Raw genomic sequence first — 12396 nt, forward strand, 5'->3', positions numbered from 1 at the left:
TGCTAAACTTAGAAATGGAGGAAAATGTGCTGGATTGGGACTCCAGAGGTTCAAATTCCAGTCCCACGCTTGTTATTGACTTTGTACCACTAAACTTCCCTCTACATCAGTTTGCTCGACACAATAGCAAAGGGATTGAAACAGATGATCTGTATGATCCTTAAACCCAAGATTCTGTTGGCCTTCTTGTCCCAGGTCACATGGTACATTTAATTGTTATCAAAAGCTCGAATCTTCCTTCCTCTCTTTTTTTTTTCCAAATGTATTTCTCAAGAAATGATAAATACCTCCAAGGTCAGGACCATGCCTTATACTTTCTCCATTTGTCCCCACCACAATATTCAGCAGAGGACTCAGAGGACTTACTAAGAGAAGGCACTCAGACATGTGTTGAATAGACTTGAATACACACACACAGGACACTTAGGGTTTCTTGACACTATTTCTTTTTTAACTTTCAACTCCTCAGCCTGTACATTAGAGAGAAATATGTTGGCAGGGGAAGGCCATTACAGGGTAGCGACTCGTCCTAGAAGGCAGGGGGCAGAGGTAGGCTACCACTCCTCCTAGCTCCTACTCCGTACATTGTGTTTTCCCCCTTGGTCTCACACTATTCCCATCATTTCCCCCATATTTTTCTTCTGCCCTGCCTTTTGTTTTTACTCTCCCTTTATTTTTCTTCTTCCTAGCTTATGACGTAGGCTCACCCATAGCTTTCATCAGCATTGTTTAGCTGTGCTAATAGCAATACCAAGATACAATCCAATTCCACACAATTTAATTTGAAAACATGGTTAAAGACTTACTTTCCTGGGTACTTCACATGGAGACATACACAGATATAAGATGACCCAGACTGTTCCCTCAAATTGTTCATAGTCTAAATATAGAGAGACAAGTATATGACGAATTGTGAATTGATACTAAAGCAACAGATGGTATATCAGTAAGCTATAGAAAGAAATGACTAATATACTGGGGAAGGGGAGAAGATTAATTCAGCAAGTAAATCTAAGCTGGCTTTTGGAAGATGACTAGTTCAGCAAAACCAAGAGAAGAAAAAGGACAATCCAGTCAGATGGTGGCACGTACAAAGGCATAAATGTTTGGGTAGTCGGTGTTGCTGGAAAAAAAGGAGATGACCACGGAGAAAGGGACAGACAGATGAATCCTGTTGTAGGATGCAAAAAGCATACACATGCACTCTTTTGTCCACATTTCCAGAAGTCTCCGCAAAACTTTCCGTAAGAGGTATTGTTTTTGTTCACCCCTCTTATACCTTTGTCATCACCATGAAAAGAGCTTCTCCCAAATATCTGCTGCTCCTTGACAGGGGGCAAACCTGAGCTGAACCCTAAGCAAGAAGTCAAGCCCAGCCAGAGCTGCAGCAAGAAGTAGAACCACACAGCTAAGCCCAGCCTAGGTCTGCCGACCTCCAGACTACCTGCAGCCACGTGAAGAGTAAAAGCTTTATGACATACTTCTAAGATATTGTCATTGCTTGTGGCCCTGGCAGCATAGCTAACTAGGACACCTGGATTTTCACACACTCACAGTCATACTCCATAAATACGCTTTCCTTGAGTTGGTGTTTGGAGTTGAGGCTAATTCTAGATGCCCAATAGTGCCAGATGCACTGAAAATAATGATGACCAATCAAATTTTTCGACAGCGGCATGTGGCAAGAACCCAGCAATGCTTTTTACATTCTTCATGCTACAGGTAGACTAGAGTCTCCCCCTTCATAAATAGCAAAGCTTTTCCTGGTAACATGTGAAAATTAACAGAATTAGAGTCTCAGGGACTTACTCTACCATCAAGCCCATATTTGTCAGAAAGCGCTTCCTGTCCAGTGTCAAAGATGGAGATCCTAGGGATGTGTGGTGACATCAACATTGCTCATCCCATCATGATGTAAAACTAAAGAAAGTAAAAGGTTAGTTCTTAAATGAACTTCTTTCAGAAGTGATTAACTTCATCGGAAAGATATTAAAGGATAATAACGTATAATTAAAGAGCCTTCCTGGAAGCATATCTAAGAAAAGGCAATTATATCACATATTTGCACATACTAGTAAAACTTGGCACTTGCTACCAAAATAGGCAGGAATGAACATTGTCAGCTCAGCTTTTGGATGGTTTTATTTCCATTTCATGCCACCACTGACTTTGGGTTGAGGCAAATGAAACTAGAGACTAGAACAGGGAGTCAGGCTCTCAGTCTACTGAGGATGATGGAGTTAAGAATAGGAGCCAAGCAAGCCCCAAGTTTCTATCTTCTCTCCTACTTTCCTAGCCTTGTAGAAAGCTCTTTTTCACAACCTAAGGGTTCACCCTGGGCTCTATCATTTACTGGTGTTTAAAAAAGAAAAAGAATACCACATGCTGGTATACATGCCATGTATTGATTCTAAGAACTTTTATTTTACGTGTTTTTTAATAACAAGGAATACGACACTTGCCTCCAAACATGAATGTCATTTGGTAGAGGTAAATGTGTGCCAGCACACAGTAAAATACCAGAACAGGAGTAAAAAGACCTTGGAGCTGCTTAAACCAAGAAGACCTATCACTCAGAGTGTCTTGGAATCTCTACCTTCTATGGAACTAGAACCATTTTATAAAATGCTATATGAATCTTGGAGACAATCATTATAGTAGTAATTCAGTGTCACTCTGAAGGATATCCTATCCTCATTTACCCTACATGACTGACTTAAATGAATCCATTAAACATCATTGCTTAAGTAACAGTCTGGTCTTTGGCGAAAGACAGATTATAAGTTGCTGAAATAAAGACCTGCAAGTCTCCTCTCCTCTCAGAAACATCTCCATTAAGTCACAATAGATGCCTGAAATAGTGAAAGGAAATTCCATGAAAATACTAAAGTTCTTCCCTAATGTGTTCAGTCAATTTTAATCACCAGTTTTCTTGCATATTTTTCAATTGTTCCCTTCCAAAGGCTAAAAATGTCTTGTATTTTACATATTGTAGCATTCTGGCTTGTCACACGTATAGGCAAATTGTTGTTTAAAAGCTGCAGCGTTTCAAGTGAAATAAAACTTATGCTTACACTGGGAAATATTCCTGGATTAATAGAGTTGCAGCAGATATACTCCAAAAATTGACTGAAGTCTGTGATTGATATTAGAAAGACAGAAAATTTATCTAGTTTTAGCAAATGTCAAATCAGCAGCCATTGCTTTTAAGATTAATAAAAGATATAATGGTTTCTAGATAGCCTCTAGATAGAGATTACTATGAATGGAGAAGTGATTTACCAACAGTCACCACAATGAGATTTCTTTAAAGGTTACAATCATCAGTTATTTAGCTAAAACACTGCTGAGAATGCCTGGTCATTTTTTGCATAATGCATAACGTTCATTGTCGATTTGATCTGTGTTATAACAATAGAGAGATTTCTAACATAATAGGAAAAACTATCTGTTACCTTCCAATTGCTTAACATATCACTTCCATGAAGTAACTGACTCAGGACATATTACACACTGTCACCTGAGCGTTCTTTCTGCAAGCATAACTTGTAATAATCTGTACACAATTGGCATCACAAAACAAACTCATCAAACTTTATAGACTTTAAGAAAAGATGTAATGAACACAGGGCAGAATAAAGGACCTTTCTGAAGCAGTAAATTAAAATGATTAAATTTCTATATAGTTGTTTGGGACAACTTTAAGTTTTGAAATTTAATTATTAACGTGAACAACTCATCGCATTAAAAAGAAATGTTGCCTACATTGTATAAGTACTTTTCATAGAAATTTCCAAATGCCTTTAGGTTTATTCAAGAGGCTGCTTGGAGAAGCACGAAGCATACTGTCTATCGTTTTATTGTTGGATCATGAACTGTACCTCACGTGATGCTGCAGGCTATTTACATAAGCTTGTTTATCCATATGAACTCCTTCAAGGGCACAACGCAGAAGACCTTCATAAATTAAAATGAATTTCTTCTGATGTTGTTTCATGAATGTTTGATCAGAATGAGTAGCAGGTCTGCATCATAGAACTAGAGCAAACCAATACAAAATACATGTATCGCACAGCAGAAGCAGCTTATAGAAAGTGCCCATCGCATTCCTAGCAACACTTGAGAGCCAAGGTAAACAGTATAGAGTCTCTATACTTCAGTACGGTATGGTCTTCAGTTCTAGACTATCATCAGTTTCCTAATAGAGAGAATATGCATGTGTGCCAAATTGGATGCTCTACCATAGTCTGGATAAAATTTTTTAAGTAATAAAATCTGGCATCTCTTTCCAGGCTTCAAAACATCCATCCCAACCTCCACATTTTTCTCACTGACACCACCATGTTCCTCCAAAGACTGAAACACCCTTATGGGCAGAGATCATATTTTATCTTGTTTTTATCCATCTTCATCATTAGTAGTTACAGAGTTGAGTTGACTGAAGGTCACAAAATAAAAATGAATTATCAGCCATAGTCCAAAGCTGAGAGCATTCTCACCTGGAATGTTTGATGATAGTGACAGAAATCAAATATCATTGCTAGAAATGATATCTGATAGAAAGAACCCTAGACAGAAAAGCAGAACCACGGGATTCTAGTTTTAGATCTTCTAACACTTAACCATAAACCCTTTCTACATCATTTCCCTCACCTGTAAAATGAGGGCTTAGTTCTATAGTATCTATAATTGCGCACCTCTAAAAGGCCATGATTCTAAAAGCAAGCAGAATTATCACATCGTAGAAGAACGGACAGATCATGGAACCATTAGGTTGTTCTACTTTGGCAGCCGCCACTACCAAGGAAGCCTATAAACTGCCAACTCTCTTAAAGGAAAGATGGAAATAAAAGATAATTATGTTAAAAAAGTTAATATAAGTCTAGTCCCTCAACGTATTTCAAATGGAATAATAAGATTAAGAATATATTTTGCATGTTGTGTGATTTCTAACCTGTTGTATTTATCCATTCATCTTACATGATGTGGAATGAACACAAAGACAACCTACTGAATAAACTCTTAAGTATTTACTAGGATTATATTCACGTCTTTAGCTTGGGAAAATTCACCACTACTTTAGCATCTGCAACATGGACTGGTGTATTACCGAGTTGACATCAACATTCTTAAGGGCAGAAGGGCTGTAAAAGAACAGCATGAATATGCCCTGGTTTATTTGTACTGTGCTACCTTATACTTACACCCTGCCCTTGAGAGCTATCTCTGTTGTCCGTTCTTCTCAACCTTCAAATGTCATTCTTATACTTAGAGCAGGAGTCTGTGAACTCTGGCTTGTGGGCCAAATTTGGTGGCAGCTGCCTGCTCTGTAAGTACAGTTTTATTAGAACACAGCCATACCCTGTTGTTTACATGCTATCTATGGTTGATTTCATGCTACAATGGCAGAGTTGAGTACTCCCCCAAAACTAAAATATTTACTATATGGCCTTTACATAAAATGTTTCCCAACCCCTGCTCTAGAGAAAAATAACCTGTTACAATTTGAATTCTAATTTTCTTTCTCTAATAAGCCTAAGAAACACAATCTCTAAGAAACAAGAGCAAAGATACAAACAGATTCACACAGGTACATACATACATATGATTATACCTCTTAGCACTGAGTTGCCAATAGTCACTGCTTTTGACCCTTCGTTTTAATTTGAATCCTATAATAGGTTATAGCTCCCCCCTAGTACCCTTCCCTACAACAGCCAAGAGTATAGGGACTTCATAAGTCATTGTCAAGGTGTAATCACATAACTAAAGAATCTAATTCCTCCCCCAGAGGAGGCTGCCTACAATTCCACCAAATGTCCAATTTTATTCCATGCTCATCAAGGGCCTAGATACAAGGTTAAAGCACAAAACCCAGCAGATCCCATCCCATGCCTTGAATGATACATTTTCAGGACAGAAAATCAATGGCCAACACCACATGTACATCAATAAACATATGCATGCATATTCATATGTTTAAAATCTCATCAATTATTAGGCGTTTCAAGAACAAACAAGAAAATAATCCTCTTAAGTATCAGAGTGAAGAAGGCCTAAAATTTCTAAGTAATAAGTTTTAAGGGAAACGACACCAATGATCGGGGGCACAAATACATGTTTATATTTATAAATTTTATGCAACATGCATAGAGTTGAAACATTAATACATACATTGATCATTTTGTTGGTCAATGAAATCATTACTCAAAATGCCTGCTATAGTTGTACTTTGTTCCCATCCTCTCTTTCGTAACTAAAACCAGAAAATATCAGCCCTACCCTTTAACAAATATTCTCATACTCCACCCCTTAATAATAATTTTCATGTATTAGCATAACATAAATTAAACCCAAGAAGCATATTAACGTTAAGTCATTTCATTCTCATTTCCCTGAAACCTTATCTATAGTGACAGAATATTTAGGCTGACAGACTTTTTGAAAATAAAATAGAAATAGAAGAGATTTATTTCACCTTCACACGGTGTCTTTCTCATGCAGAGTTCAGATTTCCACATTTGTATCCCTTTAAAGGATTTGATATGCAGGAAAAGAAGAAAGGATGATGGTAAACATTTCATCTTAGAGACACCTACAGACCACCATATTCCAGGATGAACAGTGGCTGAAACCTTACCTTTTACTGACGTGTTAGGTGGAGGGCCTTCCATTCGCAAGTTCCATGGAGGGTCCCCCTGGTTAGCAAAGTCTCTCATTTTCAGATAGCTAATTGTAAGTCGAATGATGGAGGCCTTGTCAAGCTGGCTAGTGATGGCTGCAGGAAGAGGCAACAACTTGGCCAATTCATAGAACTCAAAGTTTTCTTTCCCCCGGCGGGAGCGAGCAGCATCCCGGGACTTCTCCTTTCTCAATGCTTGTAAACTGGAATCAAAGGAGTGGAAAAGTGTTGTTTAGAACATGTAACTCTGTCATCAAGCATAAACTGCTTTTCTTTTTACTTCTTTTTTCCCCAGCAAAAATCTACCAAAGTCATCTTCAAAATTCCAGGGACATAGTAAAAGGAGTTCCAGACAATGACCTCTAAAACCATAAATTCTACTTCTAGGCTTATATGCCATAAACTCAAGTGCAATGAGTAAAAATAGTTTGCTTGTTAAGTTTTTTCCTCCAATCACCTATGCACTGAGATATATTAATTGTTTCTAAGACATAAGGTTTACAGGTGATGCTTGATGTTATCAGCTATGAGCAATTTAAACGATTGGCATTGTATTTATATATCTATTCTTAAGCTAATGGTTTTGTTCATTTAACGGCTACCACTATGGAATTGTAAAGCATCAGAAGGACACATTCGAAAAAATTTATTTCAGTTACCATCTTGAGAAACAAAGCGTAAACACACAGTTCACAGAATTAACAAATAAAATGTTGATGTGCTTCCAGCCCTCAATAAGAATCATGACCTTGTCACATAAAGAAAACATCTTATTGGAAATGAAGATTTCAATGTAACTATATAAATGCACTGGTAATTGATTGATAAGAGAATACTTTAATTCTTTATTAATGAACATACATTCATAGATGGATAGACTCTCTAAGATACTAGAGAATAAAATATATCACCCAGAAAAGTCAAAATTTAAGATAACATAAATTTAATGTTGAAAGATAAAGCCCTGTATGGGTCATTAAAATTTATAAACATTATAGACATATTACTTCACATAAGAGGCAACAGGTGGGATCCAGTATTTTCCTTTAGCTATTCATGTACATTTCTGTTTGAAGTTTGCTCACATTGCTGAAGGCAGAATCTAGCACAACTGAAGTTGTGTGTGGGCATCTGACAGGAGAAGTGCACCTACTCTGAACTGCTCCGTTTTGTGTCTGATGAAAAATAAATTCAAAATCAGACTGTGATGATAAATAATTGGACAATATTTATAGTATCAAGGTATTAGTAACATCATTTGTAAGTATCCATTTTATTGGACTTTGAAGGCATTTTAAATCTTTGAATCTAGCATTCTGGTTTCCCATTACAAAATATCAAGAAAGAGAAATAAGAAGGAAGCAAGACCAGAGGAATAGATTAAAATGAGACCAACAGTGTGGCTTCAATCTCTTAGTATGAGCAATAACATTCCCTATTACCTTAGACCACATCTGATATTGTTCATAGTGGAGACACTGTTTTCACTGCAGACATTTCAGGTATCTTATTGAATATCTATGTGATTTAAGCAATGCCATAATGCTATGGTCAAATACTTGCTAGGCTAATACCCCTACTGGTTTCATGTTCACTCTATTAATAAAATATTCTACATTAGCTAACTAATGTATTTCTCAGAACTAGACAAATTAATGCTATCATTTTCAGAGTCAAAGCAGTCACAGGTGACAAACTTTTGTCTTGATGTTGGTGATAAGCAGAACCATCACTAATTTATAAAGAAAAGACATGTTATGCCATTTATTTCCCAAAATTTTAGCTGGCCTCCATTCACTTCTTTAAATGCTCAGTGTGGCTTGTTGAAAATTGTCAGTAAAAGTAAGAGATGCCTTACAATCTGATAAAGTATAAGTATAACCAGGACCCAGGTCAACATCTTAGGATAAAACAATGATTCATAGCCCTCCCTCTATATAATAAAAGTAATCTAACACCATTTAAGTCAGTTGTGCCAAAAGAACTATGTCATTTGACAATTTTTCTCTACCACTTGTAGAGTGCAGTGGTTCAAGTTCAATGCTTTGCTCTTTTTGTGTTCTTGTAATCGAATACTACTCCAGAAGGTGGGCTGAACTTACTTTTTTTTTTTTTTCTTTTCTTTTCTTTTTGGTCCAGTAAGTGACTATGATGGAGCTCTGGAGCAGGGGCTGCAAACTCAAGGGCTTGCAGGGTGAAGGCAGGGAATGTCAATGAGTAAAGAGGCCTGAGGCCACCTGTGGAGAAGTGGAGGCTGAAATCCCAGGCAAAGGAAAGCGCACACCATTTCAGCTTTGCATGTGCTGCTTTGGGGGAAGGCATGCCTAGTGTTGCCAGATTTCTGCTGTTGCTATTTCTAGAAAACAAAATCTGAATTTTTACATAGCACTTCCAATTTTATGTTATGTGTTAATTTTATGTTAACTAACTGGCATTTTTAAAAATCATGCGAGCCAAACAGAACATGCCACTTGGTCAATAATGGAGCAGGGACTCATTTTGCAATTGGGTAATAATTTGGGAGGCCAATTTTGCCAGAAGTTTTACATGGATGTTATATATAATTTTACTTACACATAGTGTAAGTGGTCACAAATGGATTCACTTGTTATCTATTTAATATTACTAATAGTCACTTGTTATCTATTTAATATTACTAATAGTCACACTAGGAATTTCTCTATTCAACTGAAGCAAGTAGAGGATTAGTGGGTTATTCTGAAATTGATATCTCTGCATAGGCTTATCAATAATCTAAGGAAAAAAAAACTAATCCTAAGGGTAGGCAAAGCCCAAGATCACAGGGATCAACCCAATGAGCTCCAGGGGTGAGGCGGAGGGGAGATGACTTCTTCTGTCTCCTCAAAGAAGGGGAATATGTGGACACTAAGGCTTTGGGGTGCCTTGCCTAAACATTGCACTCTGACCCTTGACTTTTCTAAAATACCACTTACTTTATGTGTTCCCATACTACCTCCTTATCGTTTTTCTCTTCTCTACCTCTCCCCTCTTTAAAAAAATCTCTAACCCACAACTGTGTCACCCTACTGGAGTAATCGTCCTAGCCATAATCTTAATAACAATGGGTTTCCATGACTTCCACATCACATCATTATGCTGACACCACAGTACAGAAGACTTTCCGAATGATAGCACTGTGTCTGTAATAAGTAGTAACTGGTTTTGAGGGCAACAGCAATAAAATACAGTTAAAGGATTATAAAGGTTGTGGAGATGCTGATACAATAGATGAAGCTAAAGTCCTTAAGACAAGGACAGATCGTGGATTAATCTTTTGCCTGCTTTTGTGAAACAGAGCCTAGTTACAAGTAATTCTCAAATTGAATTAAGGACTACATTAAAACCTAAAATAAATTTGCATTTATACATTCTGTTCTAAACCAAAACATTATGGTTGCATTTCTAAATACTAGAGAAAGAATGGATTGACTATATGTGAGTGAATGTTATGGCCTGATCTCTGCCACCTAAAATACGATTAAACAGTAAATACTCCTTGGGTCCAAACTTCCCACTGCTTTAATGTTCTTTCACTTGGACTCTGAACAACAGAAAACCCTCCACAAATCAAAATTTCAACTCTCTTTGATGACGACAGTATCATCCTCTCTAATAATTACCACCACCAGCAACAAAATCAACAACCATTTCCAGACACACACACACACACATATCTGAAAATCATAGGCAAAATTATGTATATATGGGTATATTTTGGGGGTGATGGTAAATGATTTTCAGATTTTCAAAAGGGGCCCAGCACCCAACCAAAATTATAACAATCTAATGTATAGAATTTCCTCATATAAGGATTATAAAGTTGGATTCTGCCCTCTTTTTGCCATTGATGTTGCTAGAATTAACTTATCCTAAAGAAATACCTTGGTTAAAAGTATGTTTCCGTTCAACACTTTGAAACAATGTTTACATTCTATAGTTATATCTTTAAAGCATAGCTGACAAGCAATCAAAAAAGAGTTTACTGAGAATGAAGATTTAGCAGTCAGTGCTTGTAAATGTAAAGTGAGTTTTTAAATCTTTCCATCTATTTTAAGTTCCTTTGGCAAGTTGTATATTTTGCGGAAAGAGTCCCAATGAAGGAGTTATGAGACCCACTTTAGCCACTGTAGGCCACTTATAATTCTAAGTCACTAAGTTGAGCCTCAATTTTATCATCTTAGATCATGAGAATGACAAACAAGGAGTATTTGGCAAATCTCCTGGGACCACTGCAATGACTCATATGATAATTTCATGTTAGTATATTGTAGACCACAAAGAAGTGAACCCCTTGGACAATTCTAAATTTTAACTTATTATTAACCGGGGGATTTTTGTGGAAACTAATGCCTGTGGCCAGCAATTTGTTATGTAAGTGATATTGATACATCTCTGGTCAATAACGTTTGGGTAACAAAAGATGTATTAATACATCTCTGGTCAATAATGTGATAACAGTTAAGATAGTTTGTAAGGCTCTAAATGTGATAGAGTCTACTTCAGAGTTTTACAACTAAGAATTTTAATAAGTTGGAAAGACTTAAGAATGCTTAAAATATAGTCAACCCTTCCTTAAACTTTCTTGGAAGCACAGGAGTTAGGAGTAGGGGCTCTGTACCCAGACTGTAAGTATTCACATCATCACACAGTTACTAGCTGGGCTACCTTGGATAGGTGTCTCAACTTCTTTAGGCCTCAGTTTCCTCATCGGGAAATAGACATTATATTAGTACATACATCACAATATTGCTCAGAGGAGTAATTGAGCTAATATATGTAAAGTGCTAAATGCCTGCCATGTTGTAAACGTTATATAAGCATTAACTATTATTACGGTAATTGTAAGACTTCCCTGAGGACAAAAGCTCAACTGTTTTGATCCTAGTACCACATCTGATTATTACCTTACTCCTCCACAATTCTTCGTAATTTTCTTTAACCAGCAGCCTCTTTCCTACCACTTTTTTTTGTTGTTGTTTTTTTACTCTGGTTACAGTTTTATAATTCCGAATACTTATTTGTTTTCCTCATTGTCCTCTCAAACTGCCACTTGTGACCTTCATTTTTTAGTAAATTTTATTTCCCATACAGTGACAGTAGAAATGAAATCAAAGGCCTGACTTCTGCTTGGTGACAACCCTAAACTGCTGATTTCTGAAACTCCTTCCATGTTCTCTCAGCTCACGCTTCTCACTTTCTTTAAGTTCTGTCTGCTGCCTCTCTCAGCATATCTCCACACTAGCGGAAGGCAGAGGGTAAGTGTGTGGATTGCAGAGCCAGACTGCCTGTATTTAAATCCTGGCTCTGTAACTTATGAATCATGTAAACCTGAGCAATTTACTTAACTTCTTTTGCCTCAGTTTTTCTCACCTGTGAAATGGGATGATAATACTATCTGCTTCATAAGGTTCTTGTTGATATTAAGTGAGGTAATTTTTGTAAAATATTTACAGTGGTGCCTGGCACACAGCAATACAGTATAAGATGTGTTAAATGAAAACCTAAGCTCAGGTCACACCGACTGTTCTATGCTTTAAGGTACATTTATAATTTACACTCTGTTCTCACCAATATGATTTCTATCCACTGGTTCTGATATACCACATTGTGTACTTCAGTTAAATAAAACTACTTGATTGCAGAGATATTGATTTTTCCTTATGGTCCTCTTTATGCCTATGGTCTATCTGTTT

General features: G+C 36.9%; 1 protein-coding gene across 1 annotated transcript in view; it reads right to left on the reverse strand.

Moving 5' to 3' along the window:
• Nucleotides 1-12396, reverse strand: part of NPAS3 (neuronal PAS domain protein 3) — a 757552-nt gene that overhangs the window by 588477 nt on the left and 156679 nt on the right. Inside the window, exon 3 of the mRNA XM_065871683.1 lies at nt 6641-6885. Within this exon, the coding sequence (XP_065727755.1) occupies nt 6641-6885 (245 nt within the window). The remainder of the gene's footprint in view (nt 1-6640; nt 6886-12396) is intronic.

This window comes from Phocoena phocoena, chromosome 2 (assembly GCF_963924675.1).
Source record: "Phocoena phocoena chromosome 2, mPhoPho1.1, whole genome shotgun sequence".
Lineage (NCBI taxonomy): Eukaryota > Metazoa > Chordata > Mammalia > Artiodactyla > Phocoenidae > Phocoena > Phocoena phocoena.